At 41.1% G+C, this 18,439-nt stretch overlaps 4 protein-coding genes across 12 annotated transcripts; 2 read left to right on the top strand and 2 right to left on the bottom strand.

Moving 5' to 3' along the window:
- Positions 1 to 97: 97 nt before the first annotated feature.
- On the top strand, positions 98 to 1,334 carry LOC108047155 (UDP-xylose and UDP-N-acetylglucosamine transporter). The gene has a single exon (XM_017127252.2). It carries the CDS (start codon positions 197 to 199, stop codon positions 1,190 to 1,192), a length of 996 nt encoding a protein of 331 aa, XP_016982741.1. The 5' UTR covers positions 98 to 196; the 3' UTR covers positions 1,193 to 1,334.
- On the bottom strand, positions 1,202 to 8,707 carry LOC108047154 (aminopeptidase N). 2 transcript variants are annotated; one of them, XM_017127250.2, is made up of 8 exons: positions 8,587 to 8,707; positions 4,123 to 4,822; positions 3,903 to 4,058; positions 3,125 to 3,841; positions 2,407 to 3,070; positions 2,144 to 2,349; positions 1,773 to 2,081; positions 1,202 to 1,714 (listed from the first exon to the last, which is right to left on the bottom strand). In XM_017127250.2, the coding sequence occupies exons 1-8, from the start codon at positions 8,606 to 8,608 to the stop codon at positions 1,489 to 1,491; spliced, it is 3,000 nt and encodes a 999-aa protein (XP_016982739.1). In that variant the 5' UTR covers positions 8,609 to 8,707; the 3' UTR covers positions 1,202 to 1,488. The 2 variants fall into 2 exon arrangements, with proteins under 2 accessions (XP_016982739.1, XP_016982740.1); XM_017127251.2 differs by lacking the exon at positions 8,587 to 8,707 and adding an exon at positions 8,173 to 8,447.
- A 67-nt stretch (positions 8,708 to 8,774) lies between these two features.
- LOC108047148 (UDP-N-acetylglucosamine transferase subunit ALG13 homolog) lies at positions 8,775 to 9,465 on the top strand. The gene has a single exon (XM_017127243.2). The coding sequence runs from the start codon at positions 8,830 to 8,832 to the stop codon at positions 9,343 to 9,345; it is 516 nt and encodes a 171-aa protein (XP_016982732.1). The 5' UTR covers positions 8,775 to 8,829; the 3' UTR covers positions 9,346 to 9,465.
- Positions 9,374 to 16,661, bottom strand: LOC108047147 (V-type proton ATPase 116 kDa subunit a1). Of its 8 annotated transcripts, XM_017127237.2 has the most exons (13): positions 16,574 to 16,661; positions 16,026 to 16,165; positions 15,539 to 15,715; positions 15,291 to 15,419; positions 13,725 to 13,825; positions 12,975 to 13,016; positions 12,436 to 12,562; positions 10,969 to 12,124; positions 10,692 to 10,909; positions 10,478 to 10,483; positions 10,079 to 10,289; positions 9,840 to 10,011; positions 9,374 to 9,773 (listed from the first exon to the last, which is right to left on the bottom strand). In XM_017127237.2, exons 2-13 carry the CDS (start codon positions 16,140 to 16,142, stop codon positions 9,671 to 9,673), a joined length of 2,559 nt encoding a protein of 852 aa, XP_016982726.1. In that variant the 5' UTR covers positions 16,143 to 16,165; positions 16,574 to 16,661; the 3' UTR covers positions 9,374 to 9,670. The 8 variants fall into 8 exon arrangements, with proteins under 8 accessions (XP_016982726.1, XP_016982724.1, XP_016982730.1 ...); XM_017127235.2 differs by lacking the exons at positions 12,975 to 13,016; positions 13,725 to 13,825 and adding an exon at positions 14,227 to 14,384; XM_017127241.2 differs by lacking the exons at positions 12,975 to 13,016; positions 13,725 to 13,825 and adding an exon at positions 14,227 to 14,318.
- Between the last annotated feature and the right edge of the window lie 1,778 nt (positions 16,662 to 18,439).

Below are 18,439 nucleotides of genomic sequence, written 5' to 3'. Positions count from 1 at the left end.
TTTGTATTTACATTTATGTTTCAATTTCTTTCGATGGGTTCAAATCAGCTGTGCTGGCGATTATACTTATCGATAACCACTTGTTGGCGTTGTTTACGTTTTGCATGGCTAAAAAGAAAGTTGACTTAAAAGCTCGTCATGGGCCAGATCATAGGTTAAAGTTGATAGAAATCGTTGGAATTTATTATTCAAGCCCATGAATTTATCCATTCGAGCCGTTTTGGCTATTGGCGGCGTCTTTTTGGGCTGTTGCAGTGCCGTTGTTTTCCTGGAACTGCTGGTAAAACTGGATCCCGGCGCTGGAAACCTAATAACCGCCGCCCAGTTTGCCTTTATTGCCCTGGAAGGGTTCATCTTTACCTCGCGCTTCGGATTGGCCCAGCGGTTGATCAGTCTGCGGGACTATGCGCTCCTAGTGGCCATGTTCTTCCTCACCAGCGTGTGCAACAACTACGTATTCGAGTTCAATGTCCCAATGACGCTACACATGATTATACGCGGCGGTTCCCTCATCTCGAATATGTGCCTGGGCACGTTGATTTTGAAGAGGAGCTACCGCCTCAGTCAGTACATATCGGTGGTAATGATCAGCGTCGGCATTTTCATCTGCACCTACTTCTCCAGTCGGGATTTCGGGGGTAAGATGGAGAACCTTAGCGGTAACACCGAGGCTGATATATTCTGGTGGCTGGTGGGCGTCCTACTCCTGGTGTTGGCTCTGTTTGTATCCTCCTACATGGGGATCACCCAGGAATTGCTGTATCGACGTCATGGCAAATGTGCGAGAGAAGCTTTGTACTATACTCACCTATTGCCACTGCCCGCCTTTCTCCTGATGCAGGATAACATCAGGACGCACTGGCTCCAGGCCTTCGCAGGCGAGGCGTACCAGTTGCCTCTTTTAGGGGTGGCAGTGCCCTTAATTGTGATGTATTTGTTGGGCAACGTTTTGGCCCAACATCTGTGCATCAGCTCTGTTTATACTCTGACCACGGAATGCAGCTCACTGACGGTTACTCTGATCTTAACCCTTCGAAAGTTCATCTCGCTGGTCTTTTCCATCATATACTTCCGAAATCCATTCACTCTGTACCACTGGCTGGGCACAGTTTTAGTTTTTATAGGCACCCTAATGTTTGCAGATATGATCAGAGTTCCCGAAAGGGCAAATCGGACTTTGAAACAAGAATAGACTTTATACGACTTTTTGTGACGAACAATGTTTTAATTCCATTTACATTTACATTTAAGTACAAATTAAAATTACAAGACTCTCATAATTGTTATGAAAAGAAGACATACATTAAAAGTAATAAAAAACGTGATGCTCTGGACGATCTGCCAAGGGCTTTCTTTCTTTGGCGACATACAATCGGTAAAACACGCGACATAAATACTAGACATAAATGCATTGGTGGCCCAACCGATGCAGTTGCAGCATATAATACTGCTGCAGCCTTGATCCAGCCAAGCCGCAGGATCCTTTCCTTACGCCCGCGCCTCGTTCTGCAGCCACTTGACGATGGACTTGTAGTTCTTGTTCATCCAATCGACGCTGGTCTCGATCTGCTCCACGATCTGCTGGATGGGCCTGTCGTAGTCCCAGTGGGCGTCCTTTACAAAGTTTTCGAATTCGCCCAGCTGAAACTTTGAGTTAAAGCGCTTGGTGGCAAACTTGAACAGAGTATGAATGTTTGAGATCTGCGAGCCCATACTGGAAGTAAAATAGTCTTGAAGACATTCTACAATGAAGGAATTATAGTGCGACTTACTAGGTCTTGATCTCCTGCCAATTGTTCCGAAGGAAATCGAAGGCTATTTGTTGGCCAACTACCGTGCTGGAAACGGCTGCGAATACGCGGAATAGATCCTGTTTTCGTATATGTTGGCCAGCAATGCCGCGACGCAAGTAGCGATAGAGCAACCAGGGCTCCTTGGAGCAACCGAGGGCGCTTAACAGCAGGTCCTTCTCGCCAGGTACATTCGTTTTCAGATAACGCTCGAAGGCAAAGTCCCACTCGTACTCAGTGCCGTATTGTATCGCCGAGCAGTAAACGACCCCGCGGAGATTGGGCACAATACTGTAAACAAAATAATCCTTGATAAAAACTATGCTTACATTAAAATTATACGGTTTTTTTACGGATTGTTTGAATCAGGATTCGGGGTCTGTACCCAGTTCTGAAAGTGCCGGCTGGCCTCGGAGATGCACACCTGGTGACCCAAATGGCAGGCCATGCCCAGAATATCGGCGCGCTTTAACTTCAGCAGAATATCCTCCGACTCACCCTGCGAGTCCTCGAATCCCACCTGCTCGTAGACCTTCTGCAGCTGCTTTAGCAGATAATTCTGTGAAAAAGCACTATCATGAGATTATCTTGAAAATTTCAGTCACTCAAGACCAACCTTTAAAAGATCATAGTCGCCGGAGTGGACGAACATAGCATCAATAAAAATAAAGTTGCTGGTGGCCGCCTTCCAGGGCACATGACCTAGTTCATGACCCAGATAGCGGGTCAAATTCATGGCAGTTTCGTAGGAGAGATAAGATCCCCTGGCCAGATTCATAACATCATCGATCAACTGTGCACGATTAGCTGGAGCAATATCCTCAAAGCGCTGGACATCCATCAGATGCCCGGTGATTGCCCGCCAGTTATCCAGATCATAGTTAACCCGATAGTAGCCCGTCTGCTGGACATTAAAGATAAACCATTTGGCAGTGGAGAGGTCCCTGTTCTCCAGCTCGTACAGCTTAGTGCGAGGCATCCAAGTAGTGGGTCGTGTGTTGGCAAAGTTTAACTCCGAAGCCGTGGTAAAAGTAATGGGTATCCACCAGAGCAGACTCTCATCCTCCCTGGTGGTGTTGGTGTACACAAAGCGAACCTGCTCCAGGCGAATCACATTCGAATTGGGATGCTTTGATACCTTCACCACCGGATAGCCCGTTTGCAGCGTCCAGGTGTCCATGATCTCCTTGACGCTTCTGCTATGGTCCAACAACCCAGAGGACTTCGCCTCGTTCGTTAGGAAACGCCACAAATCGTCCTGCGTTGCAGAGTTATAAGCCCTGCAAATTAATTTAATAGAGATAAATAAATTACAAATTCAGTTTAGAACTTACATCTCCTGCAAGTATTTGCTAAGACCCCGGCGAAACACTGGATTCGTGAGAAAGTGTGCCATCATGCGAATTATAGTAGATCCCTTGGCATACGAAATTCTATCAAAGATCTCAGAAATCTCCTGAGGATTAAACACCTCGTGGGAGATCTTGTGAGATGTGGAGAGAGCGTCCAGCTGAAACACTGTTTGTAGCTCATTGACCACAAACTGGTCCAACTGTTTCCACTCCGGCGCAACTGCATCTGCCGTCAGGTACTCCATATAACTTGCGAATCCCTCGTTCAGCCAGATATCCGACCACCAACTGGGCGTCACAAGGTTTCCGAACCACTGGTGGGCCAACTCGTGACCCACCACTGAGGCCACCCGTTGTTTGTTGTTAGCAGTGGCCACTCCCGGATCGTAGAGCATTGCGGTCTCTCTGAAAGTAATGAGACCCCAGTTCTCCATTGCACCCGCTTGAAACTCCGGCAAAGCAATCATATCGATCTTCGGTAAGGGAAACGTCACATTAAAGAATTCCTGCAGAAATGTCAGAATCCTCGGACCGACAGAGAGTGCATACTCGGCAGATTTGATAGCATCTGCACGGGCCCAGACCGAAAAGTTGCCGGACGAGATGTGCGTAAAGTCAGATATTGCATAGGCCACCAAATAGGTGGACATTGGCAGCGATTCAGCAAAATGATCCCACACATAGCTGGGAATGGAGGCGCTAAAGGTTTGAGAATAATGTTTATCTGAATGATTATTTGCGGATCTAGTGCAGTACTCACTGGTCGTTGCTGGACAAAATGGGCATATTGGAGACGGTGGTCATGTTTCGAGGTCGAGCAATGTGCAGGGTGAAGTTGGCCTTTAAAGCGGGCTCATCAAAACAGGGAAAAGCACGTCGGGCATCTGTGGCTTGGAACTGAGTAGAAGCTACCCACCTATACAGGCAATACATCAAGGGATGTTAAAGCAGGTTCAGTAATATTTAAATTTATAACATACCTGGTCTCATTGTGCACTTCATAGGAGCTTCGATAAAAACCCTGCAGATAGTCCTCAATAATCCCGTCAAATCTTAAATGCACAACGTACTCTATGCCCTTTAGCAGCTTATCGTACAACTCGATCACAAAAAACTGTTTGGCACCCACCAAATACTGTTTTCGGATCCGCAGACTATCCCCATCCAGCTCTCCACCCGGCAAAACCCGACGGACAGTAGCGTCGCTACGCGAGATGTTCAGCTCCTCAGCATGCATGGTGATGTTATAGCAATCCTCCAACACACGTATCCGAATTTGAACGGTGCCGGCAAAGGAGAAGTTCCCGCTGAGCTGCGGCTCTAGCGTTATATTATACTTTAGAGGGCGTATAGAGCGCGGCAAACGGACATCTCGATCATATTTAGGAGTTCTATCCTGTCCAGCCTTTAGCTTTCTCAGATGGACACTGGTACAAACGATATCCTCGTCGGAATCAGGCTCCAGTTCAGCACATGTGGCGAAGTTGTAGACGATGAAACCCACCGCCAGCAGGGTGCAGATGAAGAAGGAGGCCAATAGAATGGCAGTAGTCAGGGACAGACTATAGCGACGCCCCACCCGCGAGAAGGTGGTAGTTGTCGTGGGCGTTGCTGCGTTGCTTGATCGGTTCTCCATGTTCAGATTCTCATGGAGTGGAATCTCTTTAACGACCATAATGGCTGCAAATTAGGGTGAAAAAATTTAACTTTAAAATAGTAATTATTAACCAGAGTAGCAGGTTCTATAATATAAAATGAATGTAAAATCAGTGCCTGTTAAAGTAGTCGTTTATTCTTAAGTTTAATTCCGATTTCTTAAACAGGAAGAAGTTATCGGTTAACAAAGGATCTGAGCACACCACTTCCACATCCACTTCCGCAATGGCATATGATATAATGTAATATGATACTCAACTGCAGGTTGCTTAGTTTTCAATCTCGGGTCTCCACTTAAGTGGTTTCTCTGGCCTCGGAGCCAACCCCTTGCGATGTCTTGTGTTCCGATTAAATTGCGTAAATTGTTCATGAGCCATGTCCTTGTGGTTGACAGAGGAAGCCACAAGGAGGGGTTTACGAAGAGTTTTTGAGGAGGAAATCGTTTAGTTTGTTGTTCAAGGGGTCGTCAAAAACGTAATCATTAGCTCATCATCAGAGTGGAATGTATGGATTACAACGAGAAGCAAAAAATCATTGTTCATGTAATAACCAAAATGATATATTATCTGACACGATATATAAGTAAAGGTTTTTATATTTACTAATAAAGACACTGCTACACTCTTCAAAATCTTTTCAATTTAAAATGTAAACTATTTCAAATTTGTAAGTACTGTTCTAATTCTAATTTCAATTTAAAATTTAAACTATTTCAAATTTGTAAGTACTGTTCTAATTGATTTGATTCCTATTGATATTCTATTTTTTGTTAATCTTTTTTAGAAAGGTTTGAAGTAAAAAATTCTACAATTGAAATATACCTACTATAATGCTGTGCATTAATACGGAAGAATTTTAATGGCTGGTTTACGCGTTGACTTGATAACTACCTTTTGTTAAGTTACCTGGCGGGTTTTTTTATAAAGCTGCGTTTGAGATCTACATGCATCTGGTTTTATGGGAAGGGGTGTTTCCCACAGACTCAGTGTCATTGAAAATAATATATTTAAATTCGCGATATTTCCCATCCAGGACTGTGGTCGGAGTTAGTATCTGGTTGTCCAAGTCTGCGTTGGGTATTCCAAATCATTAAATTAAAGTCAGGCGAGGTTTTATAGAACTAAAGTAAACACGAGCACAACCGCGGTCACAATTATGATGGTTCCGCATATGTTTCGTGATTTATTACTTGAACAAAACTCATTTATTTTTACGGTAAAATATAATAATACATTTTTTGAATATACCAAATTTATTGATATACAAGTAAATTAATTACGATTGAGATTGTGGTGTAAACAGGTTGTTCTGCTCTAATATTAAATTGAATGAAAGAATAATTTTGTTTGAGTCCTAATAATAATAATTAATTATATTAGAAGGTTTTGTCAACCTTTTTTCTATTCCAATCTCTTGATAAATACAATTTTTTAAGTGGATTAGAATTCTATAGCTAGCAATTTATTTTAAACCGCTTCTGTTTGATTGAAGATGTTCTTATCAAAATGTCAATGGCCCTTGGGACCCGTTCTACTGGCTATACTAAAGGCAAATTCTTTTAACAGAGTCTGTCAGATAGTAGCGTAACTAAGAAGAGTGAACTGTAAAACTCCATAGAGCAGCGTTATAATCAATTGGCAAAAGTTTAAGCACAAATTGAGCGGGCAACAACATCGTCGTAAATCAACTTATATGTTCATGCAAATACGTCCGTCGGCTAATTGAGTTATGACATTAATTTGATCAGCTTCTGCCATAGCCTCCAGTTGGGGCTGCCAGCTCTTTCTCTTTCGGCTGATGCTGTTTTTGCAAATTGCTGCAATTAAACGCCGACAACTATGTACAGAAGTCAACCCCGACGCTGGCACGATGACCTTCATTAAAATAAGGCTGCAAATGATACGATGCCACCATCAACCCACTCCATCCCCCGGGGGTCCCTGGGTCGCTCGTTGGGGATCCAATTTATAGCCATATTTCATTGATAAACTGCGTGTAAGCCGCTGGCGATGTGTCAGCATATGGCGATGGATAAAGTTTGTACACTTCGAATACGAATTTTTTCTTAAACTTTAAAACGATCCTTTACTTTCAAGGGGAATATAGCTTTACCCTTAATGTACTTACGCATTTTTCAAAAGACAAGTTTGACAATTCATTTTAGTAATTTTACTAAAATTCAAAGATATAATATTAAAATTATAACAAGCACATGTATATTTAGAAGAATAACTTTCTATCTCTGATGTCCCTTTCATTTCACCTATGCATTTACATATAATAGAAATTAATTGTTGTTAAATGCAATCTGAAGACAAATTTAAGTCATAATTTGCGCAATTTTCTTTTAAGTGTATTCAATTTATAAATACAAGCACATGGATCTCTGTTAGTGGGAAAGCCAATATTGACAAATCATTGGGCAAAACGCGAAGGGAAACCATGAGACAATATAGAGGGGAAAATTCATGTAAATATTGGCTCTTCACGCACCCACGATTAAGACATTAAATTTTAATCGCCCAGCTTTTTGCTCTCCCATCAAAGAAACAAGAGAGCGGCAATTTATTGACCGTTGACTGATTGCCGCGGTGTGCTAGTATGTGTATATATTTTTGGGGGGGTGGTGTTGGAAAAAATAAAATAACCGATCGCTGGGGCTCCAGGTAATTTGCACGACTGCTCTAATTGAATTTTTGGGCAGTGCCAGATGATTTCTACAAATTTGGATAGTAAATCACCATAAATTGACGATCGTAAGGGGAGGAAAGTTTCGAACCGGCAAATTTATTGGTCCTGCGTGAGCTTCTCATATTTCGTGTTGGAAAAGTGTTTGTTTTTTGTATTTTAATCGTTAGCAGATGCGGGGCAAACTTGAAAACTGTTTGCAAAATAAACAACGGCGAGGGTGCAGAAATAAAAACGAAATTAAATGAAGTGTTGATTAGTCAATTACCTTCCAACGTGCAAACAGCAGCCGGCACCCCCACACAGAAAAAAACAAATGTATATTTACATTTGTCAAGTCATTTGTATAATAGTAAAAATAGATGAATTGAAAATTTATTCACTAATGATAGCAGAAAGGGGTCGGAAAACTGGCATTTGTCCTCTGGAAGCTAATCAAATCACACCGCTACCCTTTAGTTGGTTTTAAAATATTTTACAAATTAAATTTGTTCAAAAAGCATATAAATGTTTTGTGAACAATTTGGTATAATATTTCAACGAAATGTAAATGTTTGCAAGTATTTTACATATTAAGTTTTAATGTTGGGATGTGCTCAAAAATTATATATTTTTTTCAGTGGACAGTCTCGCCTAAGTCACCCACACACGACTAGACTCCCAAACGTGGGAATAATTTAATTTACCGTTTCACCTCCGTCCTGGAACCGTTTGTCGGACTATTTCACACCTTTACGGTTATGCTGGCTCGACACCAATGCAAATTTTGGTGACCCACACAAACACAAGCACAGTTGAAACTTTGCAGACGCCAAATTAATTTAATTAAATGTAAACGAATCACATTTACTTTAGCTGCCAAACTAATCAAAATGCAATTTTCCAAGGGACTATCACTAAACGGAGCACAGTTTTTATTTTTCCGACGAGACGCGCGCACAACCGTTACGCCTAACGGTTGAGAAATGAATAATCGGAACAAACAAGTTGCGTTGGAAGCATAATGAGCGAGAAGGCGAGAGCAGGGATCGCGCTGTGAAATATTCGCACTCTCTTGCGTAGGCGAGAGAAATGGCGTGTTTGGTGATAAGAATACTTACATTTAAAATTAAATTTAAGCATTTTGTTTTAAGCAATATTATTATTTGCTGTTTTTCTGAGATTTTGATTTATTTACAGCTCTTTGCACTTACACCTTGCAAAAGTAACGGTTATTGCCGGCGTTTTGAGCTTTCAGGCTGGCATTTTACTGGAAGGCGTTTAATGTTGCAGACTGAATGGCAAAAGTAAAGAAGAAGCAGGACTTAAAACAGCTGTGACTTGTTTTTCATTTCATATTAATTATGCATTTAAACAATGTTTATATTACCGTGGGCACTACCAAATTCGATGCCCTGATATTAGCTGTGACTTCGGAACCAGCTCTAAAAGCTCTGCATAATCGAAAATGCACTAAACTTGTCATACAACACGGAAATTCGGAACCTTTGACGGTAGACGATTCCCAACTAATAAGAAAAAACTATGGAATCCAGATCGAGCAATATAAATTCCGGCCAAATATAGAGGATATCAAATCTGCGGACCTAATTATTGGACATGCAGGAGCCGGAACATGTATGGATATACTTAATAACGAAAAACATGGGCTAATTGTGATAAATGATACTCTCATGGATAATCATCAACTGGAGTTGGCCAAACAATTGGCCTCTGAAAACTATCTGTACTACTGCAAAGTTAATGATTTGGATGCCCACCTGGCCTCTCTGGACTTTGAAGCTCTGAAACCGTACGAGACGCAACCGGAAAATCTTAAAAAATTTGTTTCTGCCATTAATGAGCTGATGTCATTCTGAAAAAAACTTATCCAGAAAAGATAAACAATTTTTATAGCCAACCCCCAGCGGGGCTAACCTTTGCTATTTATTTATGAGTTTACAAGTATAGTTAATAAACACGAGAACGTCTATGAAGAACATTAATTATTATTAGCAATCTAACGCTTGCTGAGGTTATCATAATAAGGATAAATTCACGACAATTAAATATTAAAGCGTACATTTTTGTTTACTGTAACTGGTAAATTCCATTTGTTTGGACAGTTAATTTCATATAACGCAATGAGACTCTCAACATGCTTTGGTTGTTGCTTCCCTAACTTCTTGTCTAATCCCGCTCCATTTACTCCTCGGCGGCGGCTGCTCCATTTTCTATGATGGCATCGAACGAGAACGGTTGGAAAGCGTATCCCTGACCCTTGTAGAACTTGCTCTGGAACTCAACCCTAGAGGTTTTAAAAAAATAGGTTGTTAGAGAGGAATTAAGGTATTAATAGATTATAAAAGCTCACCAATGAAGACGCAGCGTGTGCAGGAAAGCGGACAAGCCCTCCATGAGCACCAAAATGCCAACTGTTAGAATGGCCCAGAAGGCAAACACGCAGGTCAAAACGATGCCGCCAACGGGGCCCTCCTGCTTTAGACCAATCGAGAGGACCATGGTCCACAGCACCTCAGCCAGCTCTGCCAAATTGTTATAATTTAAATTAGATTATATTATATTATAATTATAATTCATTCGATTTCTTACGGGCATGCGCCAAGGAGAGCGCCCACAAACGGAGATAAGAGGCGGTGTGGGAAACTGAACCCAACACATACTCGATAGTGTGTATGCTCTGGTGAATGAAGATCTCCGACAGTTCCTCCTCCTCCTCATGTCCGCCACCACCGCCATGGGATCCGCCATTGGACACGCCGCCAGTTTCTGCATCCGAAGTGGCTCCGGCAATTGGCTGGACCTGAAAACAATTAGGATTAGTGACTGACTATAAGAGCTATGTCTGGGGGAACTATAGTCAAACTTCTCTAAAGGAAATCCCATTAAAAAACATTAAAATACTTTTATATTTTAAAGAAAGTACAATGGAAAATGTTCGAGTTAGAGAAGTTCGACTGAACATGGAAAACAAAACGACACACGACTAACCTCTTCCTATGGTTTGTGGATTGGAGTGTTTTAGTTTATTCGGTGAGGAATTGGTTGTGGGGATATAATTTTGTTAATTGGGAACACAAATAAACAAGAAGCAGTTAGTATAATGTGGAGAGCTGGTAGTGCAATGTGCGTTGATATGTTGTGATGTGAATCGAAGGCTTTTCTATGGGAAGTGATATAGTGCACCGACCGAGAAGCTACTTACGTTAGCCTGTTTGCGGGCCTGCATAATGAGCAGCGGCTTGGCCAGAAGCATTACGGGAATACAGCCGACGGCCACCAGCACGAAGAGCACCTGGATGAAGTGCTGTCCAAAAAACATATAGGTTTCACAATGATCTGGTGGTGGTTTGGGCGTGTTGAAGAGCACCATGTCGATAAAGGTAATCAGGATGGAGGGAGCACAGGCTTCGGAGTAGGGCTCTAAATAAAAGTCAATCGGTCTATTAGTTAAGAACAGGGACAGCTAAAACTGAGCATACTTTCATTGGTGGCCGCGAACTTTATCCACTTGATGAACATTAGCAATACCATGTAAAAGAACAGAAGCAGCAGGAAGATCAGCTGAGGTATAAACTCGTAGATCAGGGAGATCCTATTGCGGAAATACGTGTGATTGTGCCAGCTCATTACCACGCCGAAGATCATGTGAATGACGCCGAAAATAATCGAGATTTTCATCTTGTAAGCGTTGTGGAAGATGATCTTGTTGGCCCCCGCCACCTGCCAAATGGGATCCATACCAAAGGGATACGGAGCACCTTCGTAGTCGACTTTCGGGCTTAACTGCAGGAACTTATTCTCCATCACCGTAGACTTGTTGTACGACATGTGCCAGTGGGATCCAAAGATATTCAGAGACTTGGAGAAAATATCATTGTATATGAGGCCAGTGTACATGGAGAAGACGCCCATAAGGAAGATAATATAACGTCCGCCGAAGAATATGTTCCAGATCTCGTTGTCCGTTTTCTGAGCCGCCAGTCCTTTCTCCTTTCGAATCATCCAGAGACCAAAGAGGGCCATGATGGCGCCATGCCCTAAATCTCCAAACATCACGGCAAACAGAAAGGGAAAAGTGATGATTGTGTAGGGGGCCGGATTCATCTCCCGATAGCTGGCCACTCCATAGGCATCGATCAGAGCCTGGAAGGCCTTGGTGAACTTGTTTGTCCGGTTATAGGTTGGTGGATTCTCAAACGTCTGCATCCGGTTAAGAATCGGCGGTACTGACGATCCCGATCTTTCAGTTCCGCGGCGTAAGGCCAGCTGGATGGTTTCAAAGTCTAGAAGCGGCACCCAACACTCGGCGATCAGACACTTCTGGGTCACATCCAGATTGAAGAGATTCAACGTGTGGTAGATGGCCTTGATCTTGCGCACCTTGACGAACCAGTTCTTTAGGTTCTTTGCTGCAGCAACAAGGACACGATGGCGATGGTCCTGCGTTTGGCCGAGAACCGTGTTCAGATCCTCGATACGAGTCATAACACCCATGGCCATCTCGCGGCGATCGGCAGGAGCCTCGGGGCAAGGATAAAGTGTGGCACGGAAGCCCTCGCAGATCTTCTTGACGCGTGTTTTTAGCTGGTCACCCTGGAAGAAGATGATGAACACGGACTTGTGCACCTGGTCGCCCTGAAATTTAAAAGATGAGAATGGATTAGATTACTGAGGGAATCTGGTTTTAAATATGATATTAGGTAAGAGTCGATCTTAACTAAAATATGGTTCATCTAATGAATTTGGTTAACCCTTTTTTGGTTTAAATTAGTTGTTTAAATACAATTTTCTGCTACCAGTGGTAACAGGAACAGCTTTGAACAAATTAACCCATTTTAAAATCTTGACTGAAAGCATAAGTAAATAACATTGGACATAAAGAACTTAAGTCCAATTATAACTTTATTATGCAATAACTTTAGTTTCGTTTTTTGTTTTGGACTTACATTGGTGGGATCCTCCAGCGGAGTTTCGATCATCGCCTGACGCAAGAAGACGTTGCCTCTACAGGCGCGCCACAACATCCGCTCGAAAGCCGGTAGCCGCTCCCTGAGAATGACGCCAGCCACGAAGCTAGAGGGGATTTAGATTTAGCGATTAGTAACACATCTCTGCTACGGCTATACAACAGAGTCATTCCGGTTATTTACGACAAACAAGGAAAACTAAACTCTCAAGCACAAGTTACCAATGGACGCGCGAGGCGAGAGCAGGGATCGGGATGAATGAGATGGGTGGGTGGATCTCTGGATAGGTGGGTGGGTGAGACGTTAGCACTCTGAAATCTGGACGGGATGCGGGACGTTGCTGGGAGGCAAGGCGAGGCGAGCGAAGCTAATGACATGTCTCTATATACAGTTGATTGACCGATCGATACGAATACGGATACAAATACGATTGATGAGCGCAGTTCGTTGGCTAATGGATACGAGTTTGACTGATTGTTTGGCCTAGTCTTGTGTTTTGGAAGGGACAGGGTACCAACCATGGAAGATAATCCTCACGTTCATTCGATTTCTCCATATAACTAGATATTTAACAAAAATTTTCGGTTGGACGTTTTTTGAGTGGGGAAGATAGGAGCATAAGAAGAGAACGACGTTTAATTTAGTTGTTTTTTATGTGTAACTTGTTGGTATCTTGCACAGAAAATTATTGCTCGAAACTTCAAGAGACTCCAAGCTGGTCGGAATGAATGGACATGGTTTGGTTAATCTTTCTCTTTGGCTGCGCAGCTGCTTTGACTTTTGGTTAGTTAGGCGTTGGCGGCAATAAGCAATAATTTTGTGTGGCATTTCGTTGGTTAAAGCTAAAAAAGATTACGTACAGTAAAAGCTTCCTTGGGCGGAAAGAGTAGTCTACTCTTTATAGTTTAAATAATACTATAAAAACCAGATTCTTTAAGTATGTACAAATTCATGAAGAACAAATTAAACAATGGCCTAATTAATACAAATTAAATGAAACTTATAGTCTTTAAAATGGTAATCCAAATATAATCCTTTGAAGAAGATTAGATTTTAAAAAGTATTTCTAAACACAGAAAAAGTAAATGATTTAGTATACCAATAATAACTGATATGTTATCATAAAATACATGAAAATTCAAATGGAACATAATTTGTTTAAGGAAATTTATTACTTCGCCCAAGGAATATTTTCCTGTCCAAGGAGCAATGTCCTAAGCCCGAGAGTGCGCCTGCCCAAACTTGGACACTGGTTGCTGGATACGTACCCGAGCTGTACGGGACCCATTGAGGCACCAGCGGTGCGCGCCTCGTCCGTGATCAAGGCGCGGGTCATCGACTCGGTCGTTTGGTTTACGCCGCCTTCTTGCTAGAAATTGTGAATGGTGGGCAAAGGTCATTTCGACTCGACTAATGTACGGGTTAGCTTAGGGTTAACACTTAGGGAAAGGTTAGTAGAGTAGATCCGCCTCCGATTCGTGGTTTTGGGTTTTGTTGTGGCTTGTGGGGGAAGTGGAATGGATTGGATATAGAGTTTGGAAACCGACACCAGAGCAAACAAGTAGAGTATGTGCTTTATGTTTGAAATCAATTCGATAGCCTATCACGTGGAACACTCATAAATTTTAAATGGAGGGGACATAGACGCGTATTACACAGCAGCAAGGAGTGAGAGGAGCAGGAGAGCGAGAGCGAGTAGGTCTTGGCCTGAGTTTAGTTTTCCCCCGATCTCGTCGCGGTCCGTTGTCCCAGGTCCACATCAATATTTACCCAAGCTTCAAATTCTGGCCCGGCTGGCTGGCCCGGACACCCTCCTCGCCCAGCAGCTGCGCCTGCTCGTCCTCGTTCTGGTTGTCGGCCATCTGCGGATAGCGCCGATATTTGCTAGATGAGTATGCGCCACTCGACTTATACACCGTGGGCACCGACTTTTGGCAACACAACCGGCAGTGGGCGTGGCATTGGGTGGTGTTTTTATTGGGTGTTCGTGGTGTGTGCGGTTTAGTGTATTTTCGGTTTTTGATTTTTGGTCGGGGAGTGGTTGGTTGATTGATTTATTGATTGTGTATTGATTGATATGGAAAAATAAAATGTAGAAAACGCATAATAAAATAACCGAAAATATCAAATAATTAATACTAAACAATAAGCTGGTACAAACATCTATGTATATATAAACAGAGTGTGGAAAAAAAACGAAACACTTGAAAAAGTAATATACAGATGTGTTCTTTTTAAGTAACCAGAAAAAAGTGGTGCGTTTTTAAAACCTGTTAGGTTGTTATATTAATTTTTCACATAATAATTTTACTTTTGTACTGTAAATATAATTTTGCAGCCGATTTAGACTTAAGACATAAGAGTTAATTTATAATAAATGAAAACGGTATTCACAATTTTTAAACAAAAAAATTTTTTTTTAATTTTTAAATTATTATTTTATTGTTAAAATCCTTTTTTTGTTTGAGTACTTAGGAACACATCTGCTAGAAACAATAACCATCAACTGATATCAAACGCACAATTAGGGAATTTGTACAAACTAAAACTGCGGGGTAAAGCACACATCGTTTGCCTTTGAAAACGGAGAAGGACAGGGTGGAGATTCGTGCAGAGTGGTCGGGGTAAATCATTTTAGTGTGTGGTTCTGGGAAAGATTGCTTATGTAACTAGAAGCCATGGCTGCCACACTTGTGTTGTCCGTTGGGAATTTAGTTATTGCTTAGAAAAGTTAGTTAGTTATCGGCCACTTGTGTTGGGCGGTATATTTTAATTGGAAATCGGTAACCGATCGCTGAATATTAGCTGAGACCCATTATTTGTCGCCTGCTTACCTCGTCAAAAAAGACCTGAGTTTTGCGAAGTATGTGCTTCAGCTCTGTCAGCTCCAGAAAGTTGCGCTTCAGGGCTTCGGCATTCTGATTCACCTCCCTCAACTCGTTCTCCAGTTTCTCGAAAGTGGCCTTAAAGAAAAGAATCCGTCCAGGTTTAAAAGATTATAGCAAAAATGGGAAAAATAATAACAATGATTGACCAAATTTGAATAATTTTCTCTGTGTATATTTTTGACTTTTGCACTCACTTCCAAGTCAATCATTTCGCGAGGCTGAGGGGCCTCGGGACTCTCCCCAGTGTCCAGCATGGGGATACCGTCCTTCTTGATCTCCTTCTCCAGGTAACGCAACTTGCGTTCCATTTCATCGCAGCGACGAACCTCATTGACAAACTTTCTCTGGAAGGCGTTCACATCCGGATTGAGCTATGGTTTTAAAAAAAAGTTGTTTATTATTATAGAAATCTGAAAAATTATATCGCTTATTTAGGTTAAGTAATAGCACTGCAATTTTTTCATGACATTATATTTAATAGTTTTAAACAATGTCTACTGTATAGAATATATTTTTAAGAACTTCTTTCAACAGAAGGTAGATATGTATGTGTGTAGATACTATTAAGATATTTTAAGATTAAAAGGAAATATATTATAATAGAATTAGGCATTTATTGATGGGGCTAGTTAACATTTTCTTTGCGCTATGATTTGGACCGCGGTTTTATGTAATACTCACATCTCGGAACTGGACCAATCCCAGTTCGCCCAACTCGGAAACGCAGGCGTAGGCTGCTTCACTCTGCAGGAAGAGCTGACATAGCGCCATCTCCTCACTCCGGAAAAGGGAACCCATTGTGGCAGCCCGATCCTCAATATCTGCGAATACAGATGGTACACTGAATCAGAAAATATGTGTGTAATAGTTTCAAGTTGAATTTAATGATTCACGGTAACAAAAAACGCGGCTACAATCTGCGTTTCTTTGAAAGATTTGCGGCTTTGTCATATACATATTTTCACGCTGAATTGATTATCGTTTAGGGGCGTCCACTTGCCCTCGTCGCGATATCTGTAATCTATACTATATGCGGAGATTCGATTTCTATACCCCATACATATATTGATTTTTCTCTGCTGCAGACAAAAAGAAAGTGCTACGTTGGACCCCGATGTCAAGGCTTACGACTCCTAAAAGGTCACCAAATCACTGGGATTTTATTATTTTACGAATCCTTTAAGTTTGCCGATAGCTATTTTCACAATTAGCATTGAATAGTTAATTACCAACAGCTTAAAAATAAATATAAATTCGTCAAAATTATTCCAGAAGGCGGACCAATTCCCGACAAAAGAAAACTAAGTGTGACCGTGGATAGTCGACTGAAATATACCTCCCCGACTCACTTAACAAAACTTTTAATTTTTTCCAAAACGACAGAAAATTCTTAAATTTTTTTTTTATCTTAATCTTGTAATATTTTCTAACCTTTATTAAGCTTTTTTTTTAAGATTCATACATTTTATCCCTAAGCAAACATTTTCATAATTTGGGGGAACGCCACAAAATTGTCCTTGTGAATTTTCAAGCAGCTGTCCAGCGAAACTGAATTATTTTATTTATTACTATTAAATCAAATTTTAGTTATATAAAAGTAAACGAGTAATAAAGAAGGATGGACAGCTCTGGTTTTCAACTATTTAACAGCCTAGAGATTATTTTATTGCCCAAATTTCTGAACGTGGAATTTGTATTTATCAGTTGTTTAGGGAATACACAAATTGTTAAATTGTTGTAAAAAATCAGGATCTTAATTTAAATCTTTAAATCGTCAAAAACTGTCCGCCAGTCATGAGAGAGAGAGCTAGAGGCAAATAGCTGGCGTTCACTTTTCATCAACGTTTTTTTTTCACCTCGGTCCTCAGATCGACAAAAAAATACCAGAAAATTGCATAGCGTTGCCAGTCTGCGGAAATGAACTTTGGGTGAACCCTAGCGAGAAGCCTAGAATCCAGATCGACAAACGATTACGCTAGCGTAAAAACTTTAATCTTTCCAGTGTGACCAAAAGTTTGAGAGTTCATCAGATTTAAGCGTGCTAAAAATTCAAATATCGTTTTTGCGGGAAAGAGCCTTTAAAAGATATTATCAAATACCTTGGCAAGACAAGTCTGCCGCTGTACAAAGAAATTAAAAAACAATACAATTTAAATTTAACAGTTGTTTTCTAATTTAAGCCTAGTATCCACTTCGACGTAAACCGTGCGCCAGTCATGAGAGAGAGCGAGAGGCAAACAGCTGGCGTTCACTTTTCGTCGGGCCTTTTTTTCACTTCGGTCTCCTGATCGACGAAAAAAATACCAGAAAATTCCATAGTGTTGCCAGTCTGCGGAAATAAACTTTGGGTGAACCCTAGCGAAAAGATTAAAAAATTTAATCTTTTGGCGTGCGCTTCTCACTGAACATTATAAGAAATGGAGGGAAAAACTCAAAAAACTTACAAAAACCGATTGCAGGTGTTTACATGTGAGGACAAAATAACGTTAATACTATCTGGGGTGCCTCTTGTCAGAGCAAAATGTTTTTTAGGTCCGGAATGTACGTAAAAACACAATAAAAGTGCAGCTATGAACTTTAAATTAGCAAATAATTATCAGTAAATTAAAAAAAAGAACTGTTAATTTTAAATTGTATTGTTTTTTAATTTCTTTGTACAGCGGTAGACTTGTCTTGCCAAGGTATTTGATAATATCTTTTAAAGGCTTTTTCCCGCAAATACGATATTTGAATTTTAACTGCTTGTCAACAAACCCAGCTGATTGACAGTACGACCGTAGCACGCTTAACTCTGATGAACTTTAAAGTTTTTACGCTAGCGTAATCGTTTGTCGATCTGGATACTAGGCTTAACTGATAAATATTTGCTAATTTAAAGTTCATAGCTGCACTTTTATTGTGTTTTTTCGTAAATTCTGGACCTAAAAAACATTTTGCTCTGACAAGAGGCACCCCAGATAGTATTAATGTTATTTTGTCCTCACATGTAAAAACCTGCAATCGGTTTTTGTAAGTTTTTTGAGTTTTTCCCTCCTTTTCTTATAATGTTCAGTGAGAAGCGCACGCCAAAAGATTAAATTTTTTAATCTTTTCGC

This window comes from Drosophila rhopaloa, unplaced genomic scaffold (assembly GCF_018152115.1).
Source record: "Drosophila rhopaloa isolate 14029-0021.01 unplaced genomic scaffold, ASM1815211v1 contig_178, whole genome shotgun sequence".
Lineage (NCBI taxonomy): Eukaryota > Metazoa > Arthropoda > Insecta > Diptera > Drosophilidae > Drosophila > Drosophila rhopaloa.
Note: the sequence above shows the minus strand (reverse complement) of the source record. Positions and strands in the feature narration are given on the sequence as shown.